The following is a 26,014-nucleotide window of genomic DNA, read 5'->3' as shown; positions in this document are numbered from 1 at the left end:
TTTTTGTCTAGTTTAATATGAAAGCGTTCCCCATTACCAGGGGCCTCTGGGAAGTGTGTGGGGCCACGTGTGAGCTCAGGAGCAGGAGTCTTTCCCACTCGCCTTCTAGCCACTGAGCCACAAGTGGGCTGATACCCAACAACTCAACATCAAGAGCTGCCTTTTTGATTATTACCACCTAGTAAGACCCCAACATCCCCCCTTTCTTTTGATTTAGATATTACACATAATGACACGATTCCATAAAGACATAGTATCCTAATACATGTTAGAAGTAGGTAACAAAGAACACGCTCAAATCATCACAAAATGGGACTTTAATACATGTTCCTAAGTCCTTCCCAGCACCCCTGCCGCTCCAGCCCAAAGAGGGCAAACCGAGGGAGAAGAGGAGAAGAGGAACATCCTCGTGGCGCATGCAGGGTCCGAAGCAGCAGGCTGGGCTTGCTCAAATAAGTCCTCGTTGTTTCTTATAATCTTCTAAATTCAGAGATCTTTTGGGGGCACCACCCTGGGCTGGGGGAGCCTTTGGAGTGATGGCCAGTGTCTTTAATTCCCAACTGGGAATTTGCAAGTCGATGTTCACATCAAAATCATGCGCTTTGAACAGGTCCTCTGAGAGGTCACTGGCTGACTTAGAGTCGATGTCTTTGTGCTCGTTCATCTCCTTAGGAGCATCTGGTAATGCCCCCGAGCCATATTGTGCGTTCAGCTGAGCCACGATGGCAGCTTGAACAGCAGGGTCTCTGGAATTGGAGACGATAGTCGGTTTGCAGTGCCGCCTAGTGAAGGGGTCCATCTGTTGATTTTTCATGTTGTGACTTTCAGCCACACGGGCTTTCTCAGCCTCAACAATGTTCCACTCCCGATTTCGTTGGTTGATGTCACTGATGGCAGAAATATTCTTTGTTCGTTGCCGATCTAGGGCCTCTGCCCTTTTCTCCAACTCAATCAGTTGATCTTGGATGTGTTTCGCCTTGGCTTGGTCTCCCAAATCTTCTGCTATGGCCTTCTCCTTCAGAAGCTGCATTTTTTTCATGGCATAGTTGGGTGGAGCTTTTCGGAATCTCGCTTTCTCTTTTACAATCTCTTCGATATCCCGATCATTGAATTGATAATTCAAAGTTTCTTGAATGGACACTTCCTTCTTGTTGATTTCATCCAAGGTAGGGAGCTGCAGGCCAGCAGAAAGCATCGCCTCTTTCCATTTCCTAAATTCACTTTCTGTGAACTCTTGGTTTGAGACAAACTCCAAGCGGATTACTCGCTGGTCGTTGCCATGCCTCAACTGCAATCCTTTATTTGTCCTAGTGCCACCCAACTGATAAGCCTTGGGTGTTTCTACCACGCCGGTGATTTCAGCAACCCGATAGACAGGTTTACTGTTGTGGTTCCCGATGCCAACCCGCACAAAACATCCTGGGACTGCCTTAGCAAAGAAAGGCATGTGACACCACTGTTCCAGCTTGTGCCGGGATAACCGCGCTCGGTTCAACTCTTCAGGCAGAGAAACTGGCTGGGATTTGGGAGGAACCTCTTCCTTTTCCTCTTCTTCATCAGATGATGTCATCCTAGATGAACCATCTGTCTTCTCACTGGACTTATCGTCCTCATCAGAGTAAACTTCACTTGTTTTTAATGGTTGTTTTTTGGCAAGCAGCTCAGCTGTTCTATTCTTCCGTTTTTCTCTCTCTGCTTTCAGTTCTTCCATGGCCTGAGATTTTTTGTCTAGTTTGTTATCCTGCTTGGAATGCCGCTCCTTATTATGGGACATGAGCTGGGACTCTTGAATCTGTGTAAGTTTTTTCTTCTCTCGTTCTTCTTGTTTTTTCTTTTCCTCTTTCTTCTTGGCTATTTTTAATTTCTTCTTCATTTCAGACCTTCTCTTCAGCACCTCTCTCTTTTCTATCCTGTGAAACAATTCCTGTTCTCTCTCCTTCTCCGTCATTTGTTCTAAACGGGCCCTATCTTCTTCATCTCCCGTGAGGTCTTCTCCATACCCATGATGGAATTCCTCATCCTCAGAAGAAGAATCTGAATCTGAGCTGGAGGAGGAACGGTTACTGTTGGAGTCAGACACTTCACCTTCTTCAGGGGCTGAACTCTCAGCTGAGATGTCTTTGTCAGAGCTGTCTGAGGAAGCAGCTTGGTTTGTCTGATTTTTCATGGTTCCCTTCTTCTCTATCTTCCTAGTTTTTCCTTTTTTCTTATTTTTTGCACCTCCAACTGTGCACTCATCATCACTGTCTGATGTTTTAGAGTCTGAAGAAGCGGCAGGCTGACTAACAGGTTGCTCCTCCTCCTTGGAGTCACTCCGTTTCCGTTTGGCTAGGGGCAAGAGCTCCTGATCCAGGTTCTCATCACTGCTGCTGTCCTCCATGTCAGAGTGGATCACAACGCGGCTTTTCCGCTTCTTGTCCATGATGGTACCCCAGCTCCCACGCCGGACGCCCTGTTCCGGTGCCAAAATGTAAAGTCCAAGCTTGCCCCCTCTGAAGGGCTCCGAATCAGCCAGAGTCAGGGTAAGCAACAGTCCTTGCCTCGAGTTGGAGCCAAAATGTAGTGTCCTGTTGTCTGTCAATTGCGATCCTTCTCTGGGAGAAGGTTTCTTTTCTGTAAATCCTTTTCTCTGTGAGCAGGTTTCTGGAACATCCAGCCAGAGAGAAGGTAGAATCTCGAATCCTCTTCTTCCTGAATCCTGGCTCCTTTTATACTCCCAGAGAATGGTGTAAACTCCTTTAAAGGTGTAAACTCCTTTCAGAAGACTAAAGGTGTAAACTCCTTTCAGAAGACTAAAGGTGTAAACTCCTTTAAAGGGGAAGTATGTCCTGTGTAATAGAACTCTAGTGAACCAGTTTTCTTCATGGCATTCAGGGAAGTTCTTTCTCCTATGTAACCATTAACATGCTTTCTTATTTGTGCATATATTTTCTTTGATTTCCCAACATTTATCACTTTCCTTTTTTTTCTTTCTTTTTTTTTTTTTCTTTTGATAACTTTTTATTGACAGTACATATGCATGGGTAATTTCACAACATTATCCCTTGTATTCACTTCTGTTCTGAATTTTCCCCTCCCTCCACTCCCTCCCTTAAATGGCATATAGTCTTATACATGTTAAATATGTTATAGTCTATCTTAGATACAATATATGTGTGCAGAACCGAACAGTTCTCTTGTTGTATAGGGAGAATTGGATTCAGAAGGTAAAAATAACCTGGGAAGAAAAACAAAAATGCAAACAGTTTTCAACAGGAAAAACATTTCCTCTTCACACCGATGTAACCAGGATTGCAGTCTAAATCAAAAGGTTCTCTGGGGAGGGACTGGTCCTTCACCAATGGCTTTAGGAGAATCTGGGAACAGTGGCAAAGGGCGGCTTTTTCTTTTAACAGGGGTGGGCTGGAAGACCTGCCTCTAACACAACTTTGTAACCCCCCATGGAGCAGTGTTGTCACAGAAGTTGAGCCCCTGGCTTTTCAGGGTTGGATGGGAAGGCCAGGAAGACCAACTCCTTTCCAAAGAATGCTTCTGTTCAATCACTTGTTGAAGCAACACACATTTATCATCCATTTTCTTATTATACCAGGGGCACTATCTGGGATGGAACAGGGATGGAAACACAAAAATAAGGCCATCCCTGCCCTCAAGGAGCTTGTGTTCTGTTTGGGGCTTCATCAACACCTGTGTTTAATCAGCTTTTTTCATTCCCCTTCCTTCATGTATCTAGAGCAAGGCCCCACTAGAGGGGATTCTCCTCCAAACAGCTGAAATTCAGAAAGCAAAAGTTGTTTTTTTAGCAACAAGGAAACCTCTGAGCTTAACACTTTTGAGGATAATTAGTGAACATAGGAAGTTGGCAAGCTCCCTGTGAGCTTCTCCCGGGGCCTTCTCTGTGCTAATCCCATGGGAGGCCCCCTCCCCAGGGGCATCTTCCCAGCATCCTGACAGCCACCCAAACATTGGTTGATTTGAGTTGATTGGAGAGGCCCTTCGGTGTTTTTTGCCTGAGGTACAAAAGTGGCTACTTATTTATTACTGGGTGGACCCTCTTGCTTTTCAGGTGATGAAAGAGGCTTGAGAGGTTAAGGTTTGCAAGTAGCAAACAGGGGAGAGCAGACCCTCTGGCTCCAAGCTCAGAGTTCTTTCCCCTGGCCCTCGGTGGGCAGCTTCGGTCACTGAGAAATTCGCTTTTCCCTTGAGCTGAAGTCTGGATCCACTTCACTTCTGGCCTTTCCCCAAGCCTGACGAAACACCATCTCATTGGTGTGTGCGTATTTGAGATATCTGCAAATAAGAAAATCCTTATTTCTGTTCTGCTAATCACTTTCCCTTCCCTTTTAACCCAGAATAAAGATTCTTCCTCTGGACTCCATTTTTTGATGGCTGTATTTTAGTAAAATTGTTTTCCCTTATAATCGTGTGCATTATATTTTATGCATTTAAAATGTGATTCTGAGAAGGGGTTCACAGCCTGCCCAAGGGACATTTAAGAACAATGGGCAATTGCTATTGGGTAATGGGCAAAGCCATCAGCTGCAGTGAGTAAGGGGATAGGGTAAGAAAACAAATTTTATTTAACGCTTTTTGTGTCTTAGTTCTATGCTAGAATGGAAGACAAGGTGATACGGGTGGGAAACAAAAAATTGGTTTTAGATTCCGATAGTCCACCTTCCTATTCCCCTTGCTTTCATACTTTCTGTGTGATCTTAGTCAATTTTCCTCCCTCTCTCCCTTCCTTTCTTCCTCCCTCCTGAACTATCCTGTTCATAATCTCTTATAGCACTAAAGTATTCCATCATAGCCACACAACACATTTTATTCAGCCATTCCTCAATTGATGGACAGTCCTTCAATTTTCAACTTTTTGCAACCACAAAAAAGACCTGCTATAAATATTTTTATACACATAGGTCCTTTCCTCTTTTCTCTGACCTTTTGGAGTTAGACCTAGTAGTGGTATTGTTGAATTAAAGAGTATGCACAGTTCTATAGTCCATTAAGCATAGTTCTACATTGTTCTCTAGAGTGATTGGGACGATTCACAACTCCACCAACAAGGGATGAGTATTGAGCAAATTTTGTAACCCCCAGGAACCTTAACTTTTCTTTATGAGTAAAATGATGGGATTATACTTATGTATTTCTAGTTAAAAGATCTATGAATTTATAATCTAAACTCCTACTGAAATACTCAATATTCAGAATACCACCTCTAAGTTCTCCCTCTCTCTTGTCTGATTTTTATTCTTCCACTGTTGTGCTCTTCCTTTTAACTCTTTCCTATTTATTTTGCATGTATCTTACTCTCCCTGTATTTGTTCTTTACTCATTTGTAAGCTCATTGAGGGCAGGAAATGTCTTTTACCTTTTTTTTTTTTTTTTGTATCCCCAGAGCTTAGCATAGTGCCTATCTTATAGTTGGTGCTTAATAAATATTTATTGTTTGATTGATCTTCGCCCCCCCCCCCCCCAGGCTGGGGTTAATTGACTTGCCCAGGGTCACACAGTTAGAAAGTGTTAAGTGTCTGAGACCACATTTGAACTCGGGTCCTCTTGAATTCAGGGCTGGTGCACTTTCCACTGCGCCACCTAGCTGCCCCCTGTTTAATCTTCAAATTTTTGTCATGATTCCTTTGATATGAAGGCATTAGCTTCCATAGTATTTTTGGCCTTTTTGCATTCATTATTGTTTTCTTTTTAATTATTCTTTTTTCTTATTAATAACCACTTTTATAAGATTAGTCCTGAAAGCAGTTCTTCTTAGTTGATCATCTCTCTCCTTCACTGATTTAAAACACTAGGAACAACCCCTTCATGGCTCTCTGTGTAGCATAATGAAAGTTTAGTCTCTTGGTTCAGTTCTGCTTTCTTTAGACTGAAAGGTCTTTGGAAGCAGGAATTGGGAATCCTGTTTTCTGTTTTCTACATTATCTAATAGAAGCCTTGGCTATAATGGATATTTCTTTTTTCTTTTTCTTTTTTTTTTTTATTTATTTATTCATTTTTCCAAATTATCCCCTCCCTCCCTGCACTCCCTGCCCCCGATGTCACGTAATCCCATACATTTTACATGTGAAAACGTGCCAAACTTATAGATGGCAATCGAGTTCGGAAGCTGTCCCCAAGAGAGCCACAGCTCAACCAAACCCTCCCAGTAGTCAGTGGGGCAGCGACCAGTAATAAGTTCAAGAGTACAAGAGGACATACAAGTCAAAGGTCAGCTAAAACAGTGAGTCCTAATCTAGGGGACTTGTGGATACTGGTGTTCAGAGCAAGTAGAGGATCATAACCCAGGCAGCAGAAGGAAAATTTTCACAACTGATATTATTATGACAAATAGCTAACGAAACCAGTTAGTTAGAAGCCAAATGTAAGGATTCAGTAAGTCTTAAGGGTTTAGATATGGATACAAAAGGTTAGTTATAAAGTTAGTTAGAATTATGCAGGTTAATTGAGTGTAAGAATGGACATAAATCTCAAGTACCAGCTATTACCAACTTTGATTCCAAAGCTGTAAGACGCTTTCGAGGCACTGTCCATAATGAGATATATTGTGAAACATATATTAAAAATGAAAACAATGTTCAAGTAAGTTATAGTACATCGTATTGGGGATAAACCACAGATATATGTGGCTGGATACAGTGTTGTGGGCATAAGAACGAATGGCTGTGTGAGTCCGTATGAGATGATTGGTTATAATTAGGTAAATAAGCACTCTTGTTTGGAATGAGCCACATGTGGATGGGGATAGAGAGCTGATCCTGAAAAAGCATCCTGGAGGGGATCAAAGAGGTTGAAGTAGGAGGGCCGAAGTGCTTCGGAGCTAGTTTACACCTGCTCCTAGGAGAAGCAATTGTTAAATTTCAGTGTGAACGTTTATACCTCAGAAATTGATAAGCATCATGATTCAGATCTTGATTTATGATTTTGTTAATTGCCCAAATTTAAGAAAATGATGGATAAAATATTAATAAAGCAGATTAAATTTAAAAGTATGTTATATACACTTTTTTTGGATCAGAAACTGATCAAAATGTGAATTCCTTAGAAGCCGCTCACCATCTTCAGTGTGAAAGGCTATAACAAGAGCAGGGCTGAAGATGCTAAACTAACAGGTGGAAAATGGTAGAGAAAAATTGGTCCTTTTCCTCTTTTACCCACTGTGTAAAAATGAATGAGGCGTCAATTGTTGTTTGTAATGAGATTCCAACTAGAAAAAGCTTTTCAAGTCTCTGTAATTAATTTATTTATAAGTCAAGTGACACAAACCATACTGCATGAAATGAACTAAAATTGTTAACTGGCTGACCTCAAGCTCGTTGCCTAAGGGGGTAACATCACACAAAGGACTCTGGGTTCATGGTCAGTAGACATAGCTTCTCATTCGGCGATCAGTAAATAAATTATTGATCATCAGCACCACAAGGTTCATCTTTTCCTCTCATGGCACCCCCTATCCATCTTCTTCCTAGTGAGCTCCACCCCCAGCCTTGTTCTCCAATCACTCGAGCTAACACAAGGAAACTGGGCTAGGGGAGCCGGAGTGAAGAGTCCAAAGTCATCTAGCTTGGAGGCATCAATCGGGGAGTGGCCAAGATAAAATCTGCCGGAAATGCTTCGAATGCTAGTTTCCCTTTTGTCTCTGTTTTAGGATCTGGGTATTAGTGTTTTAAAATTTTCAATTTTTTTTTTCAGTTCTTATTGTCAAAGTATTATATATATAAATATATAATTACATATATTATTTGATATTATATATATATAAAATTATTTTTTATTAAATTTTATTTAACTTTTACTTTATATAGCAAAACAACCATTTCCATATATTTTCACACAGGATTGGGAAAAATACAAATTACATTTAATTCTATGAAGTTCAGAATGTTGTATGCTTATTTGTTTTTTAAGGTTTTTAAAAGAAGTCTTTTTTTAAACAGCAGGAAATATGAGAGCAAAGCATTCTAGTTTAGTGGTAGTCTCCACCTTTTCCATGTTGGGAGTGATCAATCATGTGTAGAAAGAGAATTAAAGGGTTCAGGGAAGTGTTCTCTGTACTCTTCTTCCTGTCATAAAAATATTGGGGAAGCATTGATTTGGATTGGATTGGAGAGGCTTCTGATTCAGTGCTCCCTTGCTCTCCCCTTTCCCTCATGTCATCTTTTAAATACTTTTTAATTTAAAAAAACTAAATTTGTGAAACAAGCAATTCCATTACGTAGTATAAAAATTGGTTTCATAAAATTACAAATCTATTATGTACATCTTGTTATTCTTTATAAACATATAAGAGTTATCATGGAAATTTTTTTTCCCTTTTTTTCTTTCCTTCATCCCTTCCCTATCCTATACATGGCTACCATTATATACAAATATTATATATATATATATATATATATATCACTCTATATATTTACTTATCATTTCTTTCTCTGGATGCAGATATTATCTTCCTTCCTACATCCTTTGTGGTTAAGTTCAATATTTATAATAGTCAAAATAGTTTATTTGCTTAAAACCATTCTTACCATAATATTGTTGTTAGCGTATACAGTCTTCTCTTGTTTCTGCTCATTTCATTCTTCATTATTTTGTTCAAAATCATTCTGAAATCATTGAGCTCCTCATTTCATATAGTATGGTAGTATTCCATCACAATCATATACCACAACTTGTTCAGCCATTTCCCAACTTATGGGCATCCCTGCAATTTCTAATTCTTTGCCACTACAAAGAAAGCTACTATAAATATTTTAGAATGTATAGGTTTTTTTCCTTTTTCCACAATTATCTTTGAAAATAGACCTTATGGTGCATTGGTCAAAGGTTATAGTCAATTTAATAACTCTGCACATAACTCAAGTTCCACAATGGTTGCATTAGTTCTTAATTCCACTAACAATTAGTGTCTCAATCTCCTCTAGCATTTGTCACTTTGCCTTTCAGTCATTTCATTTTCATTTTCTGATAGGTGTAAAATGAGATATCTCAAGATTGTTTTAATTTGCATTTCTCTAATTAATGTTTTAGAGCATTTTTCACATGACTATAAATTGTTTTGATTTCTTTATCTAAAAACTGCCCGTTCCTATCTTTTAACAATTTATCAATTGAAGAATGATTCATATTTTTATAAATTTGATAAAATATTTTGCATTTGAGATATGAGACAAAAGTTTCTGAGATAACAAACATTACCTGAGAAACTATCTATAAATATCCCCCTTCCCCCAATTTTCTGGTTTCCTTCTGATCTTGGCTACATATGTTTTGTTTGTACAAAAATATTTTTAATTTAATGTCATGGAAGTTATCTGCCTTACACATCACTCTGTTCCCTCTTATTTATTCTTAAATTGTTTGCCTATCCATAAAAATTTTTTTAAAAACAATTTTGTCCATCATGTTCTTTTACAAAGATGGCTTTTCTAATGAAGGACTTGACATCCTTTAAGCACACTTATTTCTTTCATCCTTGGTATGTTTTGTTTTTCAGAGTTTAGGCAAATGATGATAAAGAAGTTTCTAATAGTAAAAAAAAAAAAAAAAAAAAAAAAAAAAAAAAAAAATATCACACAGGGAGCCTATAGTTTCCTTTAAAGATAATGACCAACCAAGGCAAATGGTGGGCAGCTGTCCCTCCTAAACTCATGAAGGGGAGGTTTAACTTCAGACTCATGGTTATAAAAAGAGGCACATGCCATAAGATGGTGCACATGGCAAACTGCTTAGGATCCTTCTTTTTCTTTAGGCTTTTGAAACTTCCACCTGACTGGATGCCTCCTCCCTTTTCCACTTCATCTCCTTGCTCTCAGTCCAAGGCTCTGGATTCGGCTCTGTTTGTTAGACATATTTTCTTTATCTTATGGAAGTTCATAGGAAAAAAAAGGTCATAGTATCATTGATTTGTAATTGGATGAAATCTTACAAGTCATCCCATCTAACTTTGCTCTTAGTGACAGATGAAGAGATTGAAGATCGAAAAGTTAAGCGACCTGCCTAAAAGCAAGTAGATTGGTATTTTGAACTCAGTTCTTCTGGTAACAAATCCAGTATTTTCTATTTTTAGCAAAAAAGAGCAGTTAAGAAATCTATTGCCATAGTGTTAGTCTTGTTCCCTGTGTGTCTTTAGCTGTAAAATAGGATAATAATAATACCCACTTAGAGGGTTGTTGTGAAGATTATATAAGATGATATTTGTAAAGTGCTTAGCACAGTACCTGGCACATAGTAGGTGCCTAATAAATGTTTGTTCTCTTCCCCCTTTCTTTCTCCCTCTACCACAATGAGGTCAGAGGTGAAGTTCCTGCTCCCATTTCCTGTTATGCAGCCTTAAAGGTGAGAGAGGAATATTATTCCCCAGGATATCAGTGAGAGTTGGATGTCAGGGAGAGGACTAGGGGGAAAATATAATAATAACTAATATATATTATATAATATATATAATAGTAATTAACATAATAGTACTTCAACATACCTCCTAGCCTTGTGAAGTTATATGATGTTATCATCCTATTTTACAGATGAGGAAATTGAGGGTGGAAAAGATTAAGTAATTTACTTGGAGCCACACAATTCAATGTTAGTGTCTATCACAGTGATGTCAATGTCAGTGTCAATCACAGCTATGTCAATGTCAATGTCAGTCACAGCTAGTCAATATCAGCATCTGTCAGAGTTAATGTCAGTGTCTATCATAGCTAGTCAGTGTCTGTCTCAGCTAGTCAATGTCAGTGTCTGTGTCAGCTAGTTAATGTCAAGTCCGAGGGAGGATTTGAAGTTGGCTCTTCTGGACTCAGAGGCCAGGGTTCTATCTATATACTTTATCATCTACCTGTTGATCTCAAGGGGAATGTCTGCTGAGAATTCCACCTGCTAAAAAGCATTCTTGTCATCACCGAGAAAGAGCATTGATTGTTGAACCCTGAAGTGCCCTTGATGATGCTATATATCCAAAGAACAGTGATACAAAGCAGAGAAGGGAATTAATTATTAACATAGACATGCTAAAGCTGAGAATAAAAGATGGTGAAATTGAATGGAAGGGGTGTGTATATGTGTGTTATGTGTGTGTGTATGTGTGTGTTTGTGTGTTGGGAAGCAATCTTTATTCACACAGCCAAAGGAATCCTCTTTGTGGGTGAGATAGTTATGATCTGATCATTAGGCATATTCAGGATCAGGCCAGATAACTTTGACAGGGGGAGTTCAGAGCATTTTCTGCTAGGTGCGGAGGACTGGGATAAATGATCTGAGAAGTCCCTCGAAGGCTGCTAACCTAATAGACACAACTCAGAGCTGACAGGGGAGGTAGTGATTCAAACTTGGCAATAACAGGATCCAAAAAAGCATTCCTGCTCCTTCCCCCCACCCCATTTTTCCCCAAGAAAAGTGAGGTGAAAGGTTCGGCTTGCATGGAATGTGATTAGATTTTTGTCCAGTTTATCATCTTTCTACCTTTCCTCTCATCTACCAGTGACTGGAGTCAGCCATGAGCACTGGTGTGGAGGTGCTCCTCATGCAAATACTTCTCCCTCCTCTCCCTTTTGTTCAGTGCGCCTTCCAGGAACCAGCACTCAGACAACAGTGACAGTTGTAAGAGGTTATTTTATTAAGTGGTTCTTCCTTAGGAAAATGCAAGTTAATTCGGGAGACTTTTGCTCTGCTTCCGAGACTTCTTCAGGAAGGAGCTGGAACTCTATCTTTCCATAAATCAGCAGGAGTCGGGATCACTAAATGTCTTTATTCTAGATCTTTACCGTCACCTCCAAGGCCAGGTCACGAGTGCAAGTGAGAGTGAGTTCCACCACCCAAGTTTTTCTTACTCCTCCCACACAAGTCACTTCCTTCTCTTTGTCCCACCAATCAAGTCAGCACAGAACAGCTGGGGAGGGTCAACCTTAAACAAGTTAATAGGGAACCGTCCAATTGGCAATTAGTCTCACGTGCTTCATTATCCAAGTGCATTGCTCAGTTCTAGCCCTTTACATCTCCGGCTTTCTTTTGTTTTAGACCACAGGAGGTCGCGCCATCCCTGACTTTTCAGGGAGATGAGAACCCCAAAAAGGAGGTGATACGCCCCCCCTGACTTCTCAGGAGAGGAGATGAAAGCACTAAAAAGGAGATAATCACACCCTCCCTGACATCTCAGGAAGGGAGATGAAAAGCACCAAAGAGAAGTGAGGATTTGCTAGCGGGTTTCTGGATTGAAGGGCCTTATTAGAGACAAGTATGCACAAACCCATCAGCATGGGAGTTATTACACAAGCACATAGCAATAACGCAGAGGCTATTAGTGGTGACTCTCGCCACAGTCAGTGCAGACTCGGTGTGGTGTAACAAACAGGAATTGTACATGCAAGGAGTGATATAACAAACAATATAAATTAACATGGTATTGTAAGAGATTTCCAGGAGTCCTAGAAGGAGGGTATGTAAACACCAGACACACATACCCCTTCTTCAGCAACCAAGAGATAGTCCAAAACCAATCTATTGTCCATTGCTTCACTGTTAGGGAATCCAATGATCCCCACAAGTTTTTGAAATCCCACATCAGTCTTTTTATATGTTAGGGAATCCAATGATCCCCACAAGTTTTTGAAATCCCACATCAGTCTTTTTATATGTTAGGGAATCCAATGATCCCCACAAGTTTTTGAAATCCCACATCAGTCTTTTTATATGTTAGGGAATCCAATGATCCCCACAAGTTTTTGAAATCCCACATCAGTCTTTTTCTATGTTAGGGAATCCAATGATCCCCACAAGTTTTTGAAGTCCAGCAACAGTCTTATGATGCCTCAGAGAATCCAATAATTCCTGAGGATTTTCAAGTCCTACAATAGTCTTATGATGTCTCAGAGAATCCAATGATTCCTGAGGACTTTCAGTCCTACAATAGTCTTATGATGTCTCAGAGAATCCAATGATTCCTGAGGATTTTCAAGTCCAACAGTTTTTGATGTCCATGGGTCAAACGCCATAACTGCCAGGTTCTTTCAGTGGTGGGCACAGTCAGCAACAGAACCACCCGATGTTTCTTGGGCCTTCTCCTTCGTTTCAAGGGTCTGCTCTGTCTCTCTCCGATGGACAAGGCGAATACGGCTCGTTGGCACCCATCTGATTCCTTCTCCATCTGTAGAGATACAAGCAAACCCTCTCCCCCAGGCAGTTAACCTATCTGGTCCCTTCCATTCACCACTTTCTGGATCTCTCCACATCACCTGGCGATTATCTAAGGACAGTGGAGATGCTCGCACTGGACACTGCCCTTCTGGTGGGTTAGAAAACCTGTCTGCCGGAGCCAGTGCATCTTTGTCAAAAATTAGAAAATTAATGGTATAGAGAACTAAATTTAGAAGTTCCCTAGGGCTACCTGTGGCTCCCCCTTTCTTTTGTTTTGGAGTGTCTTAATATCTCTGTTTCTTCTCTCTACTATTGCCTGCCCTTGAGGATTAAAGGGTATGCCCGTGGTATGTAAAATCTTATACTGTGCACAAAAGTGTGTAAAGTGTTTAGATGTATATGTAGGTCCATTGTCTGTTTTTATTGCTTGTGGAACACCCATAATTGCAAATGCTTGTATAAGGAATTCAGTGACCACTCGGGCTGTCTCTTTTGCTGCTGGCATTGCAAATGTGAATCCTGAAAAGGTGTCTACCACGACATGGATAAAAGATAGACGACCAAAAGATTTATAATGGGTCACATCCATTTGCCAAATTTCATTAGGTCTCAAACCACGAGGGTTCTTCCCTGGAGGGAGTGTAGGAGCATGGAAAGGAAGGCAAGCTGTACAGGCTTTTACTCTGCTCCTAGCTTCTTCTCTTGTTATTCCAAACTGCAAACATAAAGCTCGGGCAGCCTGATGATATTGAGAATGAGACTCTTGTGCTTCTTGAAATAAAGGAGTACTAGCCAGCATGGTTAGAAGGCTATCTGCCTTTGAATTACCATCAAAAATAGGACCTGGAAGTCCACTATGGGAGTGGACATGCAAAATATAAATCTTACCTGGATGCTTTCTCACTTGCTCTTGAAGCTCTTTAAAGAGCTGATATATATTGGAGGCTACAAATTTTATTTGGGCTGTGGCAATTCTTTGTACCACACCTACTGAATAGGCTGAATCAGATATTATATTTATGTCTCCCGGATAATAAGCAAGAGCATACAATTCATTCTGCTGAGTGGACTGAAAAGGAGTTCTGATTACTTTCTTTATAGTTAAGTCACGAGAATACACAGCGCAAATATTATGTTTGGATGCATCTGTAAAGATAGTTGGTCCTTTAAGAGGAACTTTAGAAACCTTTTCTTCAAGAATCAATTGCCAATTATGTAGCAGTCTGGTTATCTTTAATGGAGACCCGTGTGCAAAATTTGGAGCCATAGTTAATAAAATTTGCCACTCTGGGATGGTTTCGCAGCACACATTAACTTGTGCATTAGTATAAAAGGTATATATCTTGTCAGGTCTTGTCCCAGATAATTGTACTGCTCGTTTAATGGCCTTTAATAAAATTCTAGCCACAAGCACTGGGTAAGGAATAAGGCTTTGTTCTGGTTGTGCTGGGAGGTTCACCCACTCTATCACACTGTCTCCTTGATGAAGGACTGCTGTGGGGGCCTCTTGTGTAGCAAAAACTGATATTTCCAAGGGTTTTTCAGTGACTCTTTCAACCACATTGGATAAAGCCAGTTCAACTTGTCTCAAAGCCTCTTGAGCTTCTTTTGTAAGTTGGCGTGGTGAATTTAAAGCACTGTCTCCCCTTAAAATGTCATATAATGGTTGCAATTGACAGGTAGTCAAGCCTAGCACGGGACGCATCCATTGGATATCTCCTATCAATTTCTGGAAGTCATTTAAGGTGTTTAGCTTCTCTGTTCTTAAGGAGAGTTTTTGTATTGTAAGCACCTTGGGATATACTTCATATCCTAAATATTGAAAAGGAGCATGTCTTTGAATCTTTTCTGAAGCTATGTGCAATTTATAATTCCTTAGTGTTTCTATGGTTTTTTGTAGACATGCTTCTAACATTTGTTCCTCAGGTGCACATCCCAATATATCATCCATGTAATGTAATAACATTACTTTTGGAAATGCTTTTCTTACTGGACTAAGAGCAGCAGCAACATACATTTGACACATAGTAGGGCTGTTTTTCATTCCCTGTGGCAAAACTGTCCATTCATATCTTTTATAAGGCTCAGCTAAGTTAACGCTGGGCACTGAAAAGGCAAATCTTTTCATATCCTCCTTATCTAGAGGGATAGAATAGAAACAATCCTTAATGTCTATAACCCACAGGGGCCATTCTCTAGGCAACTGAGTAGGAGATGGAAGTCCAGGTTGAAGAGTTCCCATAGTTTCCATCTGTTCATTTACCTTTCTTAAATCAGTCAACATCCTCCATTTTCCAGATTTCTTTTTTACAACAAATACTGGGGAATTCCAAGGACTTAGAGAAGGTTGTAAGTGTCCTTGGTCAAGTTGTTCCTGTACTATATCTAGTAAGGCCTGAATTTTATTGTTATCTAAGGGCCACTGTTCTATTCACACTGGTGTATCAGTTTTCCACTGGAGAGGAACAGGTGAAAGTATTGGCAGGCCTTCAACAGCAGCCCTGCCTAAAAAACCGAAGGACTCATTTTTAACCCTAATTGTTGTAAAATGTCTCTTCCTCACAGATTGATGGGGATTTTTTCAACTATAAAAGGAGTAAAAACTCCTGTTTCACCTTCAAATACCCATCTTAAAGGGGTAGCACTAACTTTAGCTGCTATTGATCCTCCTACCCCAGACATGTAGGTGTCTGCCTTTTTCTTTGGCCAGTGAGTGGGCCAGTTGGCACCTCTAATGACTGTGCCACTGCACCTGTGTCTACCAGTCCTTCTAATGCTATGCCATTTATATAGATGGTGAGCATAGGTCGGTCAGCTGTCACAGCTACTGTCCAGTATATTCCTGGGTTTTTCTGCTTGGAGTCCGAACATGGGTGACTGTCACCAGGTTGCTTATTAGGAGTCTGTATCAATAAACCTGATGCTACTACTTCCCCTGGTTGATAAGTCACACATTGTCTCCCTGTCTTAGTGACTGGGATATTATCTACACATTCCCCAGTTTCCCACATCAGTGTATGAATGAACACTGTCTTGTAAGTACTCTCAGGAGGTGAAATGGTCAAGCCTACTGTGCCTGGAGGCAAGGGATCCATAGGTTGGAGAGGAACAGATTTCACCTCTCCAGGGGGTATCTCAATTGTCCCAGCTGCATACAACTCTATCCTCCCTAATTGTAGTCCCTTTCTCCCATCATGTTGCTTCCTGGCTGACTGATTGTGTAATCCCTTTCTCCCTTCAGATGGCTTCCTGGCTGATTGGTCATGTCTGGGTATTGGACTTGGAGGCACTCTCTGGGTGTGGCATCGGCTGCCATCATGCCCCAAGTGTTTTTTTGCTTGGGGCCCTGGAGCTGGGCCCCTCATCCAGTTTCCCTGAATCAGTCTACACTCTGAGGTCCAATGGAGTCCTCTGTTGCATTTTGGACATGGGGTTTTGGGTCTTGTTCTCCCAGCCTGTCTTCTCACTCTGTCTCTATGCCAACATTGAGCTTTCAAATGGCCTACTTTACCGCATTGAAAGCATTGACGAGTCTCTCGGGAAACCCCTTGCCAAAAGGGACCCTGTCTCCCCATGTTGGGATCTTGGGAAGTCTGCATCATAGCCTGGCTATAAAAGGTATTTGTGCCCATTGTGGCACAGCGTCTTATGATCTCCTCTAAAGGAGCATCCTTACGTAGTCCTAGTATAATCCTTCTACAAACCTCATTGGCATTGTCTCTAGCAAGTTGCCTCACCAAAGTGTCTGTTACTTCATTTTCACCATTAATCTGTATGACAGCTGTCTGCAAACGTGCCACAAAATCGGCAAAAGGTTCATTTGGTCCCTGTACAATTTTTGTGTAGGTCTCACCCTTGTAGTTTTTACTGGGGAGAGAAGCCCATGCTTTGATAGCAGCAGCAAAAATTTGCTCAAATGCTGTTATGGAGTAATTAATCTGTACCGAAGCGTCTGCATAAGAACCTACACCTATTAGTAGGTCATAGGTGATGGAAGTATTAGCTGCACTTTGACTATTTTGTTGGGCTTGAATTCTACAGAGCTCAGTAAATTCAGAAAACCACAACAAATTTTGTCCAGGTTCTAAGCACACTTTTGCAATGACTTTCCAGTCACTAGGGGTTAAGGTTTCATAAGCCAAATTGTGTATTAACATCTTAACATAATCTGATGGAGCCCCAAAGACAGTGCAAGATTTTTTCAGGTTTTTAAGGACATCCATATTAAAAGGAGCATATCTTCTACTCTCTTGACCTGCAGAATTATACTGTTGAATCACGGGAAAAATTTGAAGTTTGAAATCATTATCTACTTCTTTTCCATTTTCAATTACTTCAATAAACCCTCTTTCTAATCTAGTTACAGGAGTGGGCAGTTGTTGGGGGGGGGGGCTCTGTGTGGGAGGGGGGGGCGCTGAAGATGTCACCGCCCGTCCCACTACTCCTCCTCCCTCCCTCCCTGAAGGTGGAGTGGATGTGGGCTGATCAATAATCTGCTCTCTAGGTGGGGTTGAAATTTCTTCGGGACAATCAGAGTCTACACCCTCAGATTCCTCATTCAAATCCCCTTGCCCTCTGGCAATGTCCTGAGTTTGCCTATCTTCTATCTTTTGTTCCTCCCGCTTCCTTCTCAGTGCCTTTTTAGAACTTTTCCTTCTTCTAAACTCTTCTCCATAGCTAAAGTCTAATAGAATCAAGTTGTATAGATAAAATACCTCTGGGAAAATTTGACAAATCCCATTTTTTGAGTAAAATTCTTTCAAGTCCCACTAGCTTCCATTTATCTATACGTAGTTTTTCTTCATTTAAGAACCAATGAGTGTAAGAGATTATTCATTTGTGGGATGGGAACAAGTAAACTTTTCTCATCAATTATCTTAATTATATCCTCTATAGCATTGCTAGATGAGGCAGGGGCTGGGGTTGGAGCAGGGTCAGCTGAGGCCCAGGATTTACCTAACATCTGCCCCATCTCAGTTACTAGAGATTGCTGATTTAGTCCTTAACAAGGTAAGTTCCTTATTTCTATTAGAATACTCACCTAATCTCCTGGTCACAGGAGGACTTCGGTGGAAGTAGGGTGCCAGCCACACGTTGGACGCCAAAAGCTGGAACTCTATCTTTCCAGAAATCAGCGGGAGTCAGGATCACTAAATGTCTTTATTCCAGATCTTTACCTTCACCTCCAACGCCAGGTCATGAGTGCAAGTGAGCTTGAGTTCCACCACCCAAGTTTTTCTTACTCCTCCCACACAAGTCACTTCCTTCTCTTTGTCCCACCAATCAAGTCAGCACAGAACAGCTGGGGAGGGTCAACCTTAAACAAGTTAATAGGGAACGTCCAATTGGCAATTAGTCTCACCTGCTTCATTATCCAAGTGCATTGCTCAGTTCTAGCCCTTTACAGGAAGGGACAAATAAAACTCAGGAAAAAGCCGAGCCCAATCATGACCCACTGTAATGCATGATTTTTATCTGGCTTTAGGTAATTTGATAAAAATGGCCTAAGCCCCGTAGCTGGTGTCCAGGATTCAGAGACAGTTACTAGCTAATTTGGTACCCAAGGTAAGAATTCTAAAATTGCATCCTCTTTGCCTTCTGGCCTAAAGCCATCGACTGCTTCCGATAGTAAGTGCAACTTTCAGATGTTTTTCTGTGCCCCTCACTTGGGTGTACCCAAGGCAAGTGCCACGCTTGCCCTGCCCTTGTTATAGCTCTGCTGAATGTTTCTAAATGGCTCATACTTAAATGAGGCTCTCACAAGAAAGCTAGAGGCTTCCCTTTTTTGTCTAAAGAGAGAGAAATGTCAAGAACCAAAACTTTGACGGAGTTAAAACCAGGAAAATTGGTGCTCGTCCCAATGAAACTACCAAGAAGGTAACCAACTTTAATAATAATAATGATGATGATGAGAGCTAAAATTTACTATGGGCCAAGCACTGGGATAAGAATGTTATAATTTTTAGCTTATTTGCTTTTCATAACAACGCTAGGAGGTGGATGCCATTAATATCTCCATTATACAGATGAGGAGACTGAGGCAAATGGAGGACAACTGGTTTGCCCCAGATCACATAGCTAGTATGGGTCTGACACTGGATTTGAATTCAGGTCTACACGATTCCAAGCTCAGAATTTATTTTATTTCCTCATTTCTCCAATGAAATCAACATCAAAAGAAAAATAAAATCCTCCTAACAAATACGTATATCCATGTAAAGCAATTTCCCACATTGGCCATGCCCCAAAATGTGGTTCTCATTCTGCATCTTGACTCTATCATGTCTCTGAGAGGAAGTCTTTATCTTCAATCCTTCTCCTATGAAGTGATCAGAATTCTTAAATCTTTTAAAGTTATTTTTAATCTATAATGTCATTGTAAAAGTTGTTCTCTTGGTCCTGCCACTTTACTCTGCCTCAGTTCATAAAGTTTTTCTAGTTTTCTGTGAAAATGTCCAGTTTATCATTTCTTATAGTTTAAGGATATGTCATTACATTTATGTTCCAGAATTTGTCGCAATTCTCCAAATGATGGCCATCCACTTTCAGTTCTTTGCCATTACAAAAAAGAACTGTCGGAAATATTTTTGTACAAATGACTTCTTTTCTTCTTTCTGTGATCTCTTTGGAGCATAAATGTAGTAGTGATATTGCTGGGTCAAAGGGTATATACAGTTCAGTGACTTTTGGGCCATAGTTCCACATTGCTTTCCAGAAAAGGCTGGTCTAATGCCATGAGGAAAACTCTGCACTCTGTGTATGTGTGTGTGTGTGTGTGTGTGTGTGTGTGTGTGTGTGTGTGTGTTTATTGGTTTATTGAAAATAGAGGCTTCAGGTCTTTTTAAAAATTAAATTTTTTTTTAAATTACATGAATCAGTTAGTCCCAAGTCCTACTGGTCCTCCAGCTACTTCCCTGAATCATTGCCCAGTGTGAATATTGAGACAGTTATTACTCCAATTCACTATACCTTACGGGTGCTGCAATAGAGTATTGAAAAGTGAGTCCTGGATTTGAAGTTGGAAGCCCTGAGGTTGAGTCTTAACACTGCTAGATATTAGCCATGTTATTCTAAGCAATTTTAACAAACATTGATTAACCACCATCCTCCAAGCACTGTTCCGTGCTAGTTATATGTGGAAAAAACAAAAACAGTCATTGCCTTTAAGGACTTTCTACTTCTGTTCTGTCATGGGAAAGTATCTTTGAATTCAGGCCCTCCTGACTCCAGGGCCAGCGCTCTGTCCACTATAGTGCCACCTTCCCTGACCCTCTGAAGACATTTCTAAATTAAATTGTTTAAGGAAGTTCTGATTGATTTGAAAACCAAGGAACAACTAAGAAGTCATTGGAAGAATCGCATTTTATTCTCAGCCAGTGGAGAATTGATTGTCAGAGCAGGAAGGAATTGTGCCTCTGGTCTCCATCCCTTGTGGCTAAAATGCTTCCTCTCTCTTCCCCTGGGACTCTCATGTGACACTTCTCACAGGAAGCTTTTCCCCATCTCCCTTGATTATGAGTGTTCCCTCCCTCCCCAATTTCTCCTGTATTATCTTCTCTTTGTATATGTTATTACTGCGCCTTATATCATACCTTTGATACTTATCAACTGCACAATTCTGAGTAAGTTACTGGGCTTTTTCCCCCTCTTCCACCTCTTCTCCCAAGTCCGAAAGAATGAAATCTGCTGTGGGGGGGGGGGGGGAGTAGTTCCGGTATGGGAAGTTCCTGGGGCTGACCAGATCACAGATGTTTTGTGGATCTGGATCACTGTTGTGGCTGCCTTTAGAATGCAAGCACCTGGAAGGAAGGAGCTGGTTGTTCTAGTCTTTGTGTGAGCAGTCTGTGGTGCCATAGGGAACATGTACTGGGTTGGATTTACAGATGAGGAGACTGAGGTCCAAAGAAGTTAATGAGTCTCAGAGCTAGTGTCCAAGTGCAGCATCGAATCCGTATTTGTGGATTTTCAGGCTGCTGTTCTCCCTACTGTACTGCACCACTTTTCTCGGCTGTTCCTGGGGAGGGTTAACGGGGCACTCATCTTGGCCCTTTGCTACTGGCGCTGAACAATGGCACAGGGAAGCACTTTCAGAGCAAGGGAGGTGGACCTGCGATTCCCAAAAGGCCATAGATTTGTGTGCATTTCTGGGATCACAATCTGGCCCAACAAGACTTTATTGTGATGCACAATATCTTTGTCAAGCCCTGCTCTCCTTTGCCAAGGTCAAGTCCCTCACACTCGTATACCTTTATCTCCGAGTTCAAAACATACAGTTGTCTGTTAGAGATGAAGGCCCGGATCTCAGGAGGGAAGCTGGAGCTAGATTCCCACCTGGGCAGCAACTACATAGAGATGAGTGCTCGGAAATTGCAAACAAGGGAGAGAAAAGAGGGGCTCCAGACAGAGCTTAGGAGCTCAGCTCCCTTACCATCACCATCATCAGCAGTGAGCATGTATTAAGCACTTACTGCATGCCGAGGACTATGCATTGGAAATATGGAGAAACCTTTTGTTAGGTTGTTATGGGGTAAAATTACCCATGCATATGTACTGCCAAAAAAAAAAAGAAAGTTATAAAAAAAAAAAAAAAAAGTTGTTATGGGGAAATAGCCTGCAAGTGGCTCTTGACACCCAAGAGGCCCCTACTCCAAGTCAGGAGACCTGCTCTGAATTCTGCCTTGGGTACCTGGTGTATGGCTGTGGGAGCATCACTTGGCATCTCCTGGATCTCAGAGTTTTGTATGTATGAGAAATCCATGCTCCCAAAATGTGCCCCATTCTGTCTTTCCAAGGAGGAGTCTCTGCCACTCACACAGGCAGAGATGCTCCTGGGGCTTCCGGTTCCTAATGTCCGGGTGTCCAGGGGCTCAGGAGGGAGGCCGGGGATGGCTTCCAGGTCCAGGGGAGAAGCTGGACTGGGGGAGCAGTGGAATGAGCACTGTTACCTAAGAACCTGGGGCCACATCTCAGAATAATTATTATCTCTAGTACTTATTATCTGGGTGGCCTAGGGCTCTGAGTCCCTCCCCTTCGGTCTCACCTGTAAAATGAGGGGATTGTTAATATAACTAGAAGGTGGTGATAAGGGGTAGCTTGACTAACAGTCACAAGACTTGGCTTCAAGTCCTGCACTCCTAAATCTGGGGAAATTTCTTAAACCCTCCGAGCCTTGTTTGTTCCACCTGTAAAGTGGGGATAATCACACGCCCAGGACAGAGAAGAAGAGCCCGAGTCCACCTGAGTGAGAGCAATAGCGATTGAGCAAAGACCCTCGCCGGAAGAGGTCTGATACTTCGCTGTTTTCCCCTGGGAAGCACAGAGCTCAGACCCCCTGGCGTCTGCCTTCCAGGGAGATTAGGAGCCTAAATGAGAGGGCATTTATGAAGAGCTTGCAGCCACACGGAAGAAAGGTGCGATCTAATTATTTATTATTATTATTAATGTGACTAATGCGGAGGACTGCGGGCTTTTGCTCTTCCCAGTCTTGGGTTTTAGTGCTTTGGGTTGGGGTGAAGGCTGCACTTTTTTTTTTCTCTTGCCCAGGGTCCCCCAGCGAATGCTGCACTTTTAAGTCAGCCTTCAGTTGAGACTTTGCTGCCAAGAGCATTTGTCCCTTCCATCCTGCCATCTTCTGCGCCGGAAACAGGAGTCTCGGCATCTCCTGAGAGCGTCTGGCTTTTACGTTCATTCGCGTCGCCCGTAGGTTAGGCACAAGCAGCGGCTTCTCCTGTGACAGTCCCTCCCTGCAGCAGGCGATTCTGGAGGTGTTCGTTTATTTTTTAAGTTGATTTTTAAAAATCACACACGCACAAATATGATTTCCCAGGGAAAGCCCAAAACCAAACCGAGGGGCCGGCGTGGCAAGTGGCCCGGTGGCGACCACTGGTTTGTGAGGGTGGCGACAGGAGCCGAATTTCCGCACTGAGTTATTGTCCCCGGGCACCAGGGGGATCCTGCGGCCCGCGTGACTCTGAATGGCGGCGGGAAGACCCTTATCCACGCCCCCCTTAGCTTTCTGTTGGCTCCTGGACAGAAGAGGAAGTGACTGGCGCTGCCCGCGGGAAAGAAGGGCCCAAAGAGAGGAAACTTGCACCCGGGCCATCTGGCAGAAGCCACACTCGCCCACGGGCTCCAGAGGGGGGGAGCCGGCTCCGCCGAGGGCCGTTGTGGGGGTGCTGGGGTGAGATGGGGGGAACCTCAAAAAGAGGCGGAGACAACAGGAAAACTGGCGCATCTCCTGAGTGACACACACGCATATCCCGTGTGTGTGTGTGTGTGCTCGCGCGCGCGCGCGCACGCGCCCGCACGGGATAAGTGGGATACAATCAGTAGCATGAGCTTTGAGGAGTGGGAGCAGATTTTTGGTAGAAGGGAAAATTTCAGCGGGACCTGAAAGGGGGAAGCCGGAGTAGGGACGCGGGGGACGCCAGTCATGCGCTCTAGAGGTGGCGGACCTTCCGGCGGAGCAGCGCGGACACCGCTGTCCCTGGGCAGCCCAGGCCGATGTGAGAGGGAAGGGGCCAGAAACGACGTCTGAGGGGGATGAGGAGCTTGAGGGGCTCTACAAGGCGGCGGCGGGGGGGGGGGGGGAGGGGCAGAATCGGGCGGGGGTGAGTCAGGCTCTAAAACAGGGGGGGAGGGGAGGGAGGAAGAGGGCCGGATGTGACGCGCCAGGAGCCAGATCCTCCAGGAGACGTGGTTGCTAAGTGACAGCGCTGAGGTAGAGTCCCAGAGCAACAAATATTGGATTAAAAGTGGATCTCGGAAGGGGCATGTCTATGCAGTTCCCTAAAACCCGTCTGCAGACTAGGTCACAGCCAATAAGCCTTTATGAAGTGCTTACTGCATACCAGGCACTGCGCTCAGTACCGGGATCCAAAGGCAGCAAAAGAGCTCGTCCGCACTCGGAACTCACGGTCTAATAGACAAGCAATGAACAGCCGCACACAGACAAGGGCGACCCGGGGACAGAGCCCTGAAGCTGAGCTGATATTGGGGGGGGACTTCCACGTCACACATACATATACACGTGTATGTGTGGTAAAGCCTGCGCATGCGTACACGTCTGTACACCCCGAGGGGAGGAGCATCCTCAGTGAAGCTGGATCTGCAGTGAGGGGACCGTGGCGTTTATCAGTCTTGTTGTTAGATGTCCCCCTCACGTCTGACTTTCCTTGACCCCATCTGAGGTTTGCCATTTCCTTCTCCGGCTCATTTTACAGATGAGGAAACTGAGACAAACAGTGCTAAGTGACTTACCCAGGATCCCACAGCTAGCGCTACTCTATTCCCTCTGGCGCCCCCTGGCGTCGCTCTAGGGTCAGTTATCCGATGTCTAGTGTCTGATGGAATTACTCGGTCTTCCTCAGCCTCACGCGCAAATCAGGACCGAGCCAGCTCCCTCCAGCTCCGTTTCCACATCCGTGATCACGCACATGTGACTGCACACGTGCACACAGACACGCGCCTGCTTCTGCTTCTCACAGAGAGAGTCACCCGACCCTCCGCTTCTGCCCTTCCTTGCATTAGGGACAGAAGCGGTGTGGGGCCACCAAGTGTTAGCATACCCATGATCCCTCGGGTCGGCAGTGTGAATGTGGTCTTTAAATAGCTTTCGGGCAGTCCCCGTATTTTTAAACCCCCCCCCCCCCATCTGCACGGACCCTCGAGAGCCTCCCGCTCACCTGGCTCTCTCCCCTAGTCTTTGCTATTGATTAGGGACCACTTCCGGCCCCGGGGCTGGTGAATTTCTGCCGGCGGGGGAGGGGCGGGCGCAGGGAGGTTCTCGGCCCCCGCAAGCCCGGGGCACCAGACACGGACCTCCCTTTCTTGGCTGAGGGAGAATGCCCGGAGAAGGCCCGGGAGCGCCGCTCCTTCCTCCCGGCCGCGCTCGCAGCGCTCCGCACCTCTCTCCCGGGAATAACGGCGCACGCGTCCCGAGAGGGCGCCCGAGGGGCTGGGCCCGGTCTCTTCCTGGGCTCGCGGCCCGCGAAAGCGCGGGCGGCCCTCAGGTTTCCGACGGGATACCACAGATCTCCCCCCTCCCCCATCGCGGGGAAGATGGCTGTAGGATGTCCCCAGGTGTTACATCCCGAGCCCTTCCGACACTGTTCTCTCCCACCTAGGTTGGAGGAGGCGGAAGCAGGACGGGCAGCCACGCGCTGCCGGGCCGGGCCCAGCGCTCTCCGCCTCCTCCCGGAGAATCGAGGCGGCTCGGTCCGAGGCGGGGGACCGGGGTTGAGCCCGCCCGCCGCGTGCCCGAGGGAGGTTACCCGGGCTCCGCGCCGGGGCCTCCTCCTCCGAGAGGAGAGCCTGAATGAAGCGCGCGGCCTGGAGCGCGGTTTCAGGCTGCTCCCTGAGCCTCCGGCACAGTTTGGGGAAAGGGGGCGATCGGCGCTTCTGCTAACGGTCCCTCCGACTTACGTTGTCTCCCAGAGCTTGTGTTTGGTTCCGAAGGCGAAGCGTCCGATCCATTTGTGATACCAGTGTGACACTGGCCCGGCCACCGCGGGAGCGCTGACTTCTAGCCCACGGCACTGTCGCAGACTCTAGTTGGGGGCGATTGGTTTTTTTTGTTTTTTGTTTTTTGTTTTTTTTTGTTTTTTGTTTTTTTTTTTATCTACTTTGCTGACTTTTTGTCTAGTTTAATATGAAAGCGTTCCCCATTACCAGGGGCCTCTGGGAAGTGTGTGGGGCCACGTGTGAGCTCAGGAGCATGAGTCTTTCCCACTCGCCTTCTAGCCACTGAGCCACAAGTGGTGGCTTACCCAACAACTCAACATCAAGAGCTGCCTTTTTGATTATTACCACCTAGTAAGACCCCAACATCCCCCCTTTCTTTTGATTTAGATATTACACATAATGACACGATTCCATAAAG

General features: G+C 43.6%; 1 protein-coding gene across 1 annotated transcript; it reads right to left on the bottom strand.

Moving 5' to 3' along the window:
- Positions 1-329: 329 nt before the first annotated feature.
- On the bottom strand, positions 330-25,184 carry LOC141546336 (RNA polymerase-associated protein RTF1 homolog). The gene is made up of 4 exons (XM_074274076.1): positions 24,955-25,184; positions 24,510-24,653; positions 22,980-23,309; positions 330-2,792 (listed from the first exon to the last, which is right to left on the bottom strand). Exons 1-4 carry the CDS (start codon positions 25,182-25,184, stop codon positions 449-451), a joined length of 3,048 nt encoding a protein of 1,015 aa, XP_074130177.1. The 3' UTR covers positions 330-448.
- Between the last annotated feature and the right edge of the window lie 830 nt (positions 25,185-26,014).

Source organism: Sminthopsis crassicaudata, chromosome 6, assembly GCF_048593235.1.
Source record: "Sminthopsis crassicaudata isolate SCR6 chromosome 6, ASM4859323v1, whole genome shotgun sequence".
In the NCBI taxonomy this organism is placed as follows: domain Eukaryota; kingdom Metazoa; phylum Chordata; class Mammalia; order Dasyuromorphia; family Dasyuridae; genus Sminthopsis; species Sminthopsis crassicaudata.
This window is presented reverse-complemented; position numbering and strand designations above follow the sequence as displayed.

What these genes read in the sequence shown, in the direction of transcription:
- LOC141546336 (XM_074274076.1), bottom strand. Translation starts at nt 25,184, where the DNA reads ATGGGGGAGGGGGGAGATCTGTGGTATCCCGTCGGAAACCTGAGGGCC. An exon ending in CCCTCAGCCAAGAAAGGGAG is followed by an intron (nt 24,654 to 24,954) that starts GTCCGTGTCTGG and finishes CCCTAATGCAAG; the next exon opens with GAAGGGCAGAAGCGGAGGGT. An exon ending in GGCTCGGTCCTGATTTGCGC is followed by an intron (nt 23,310 to 24,509) that starts GTGAGGCTGAGG and finishes ATCTCACCCCAG; the next exon opens with CACCCCCACAACGGCCCTCG.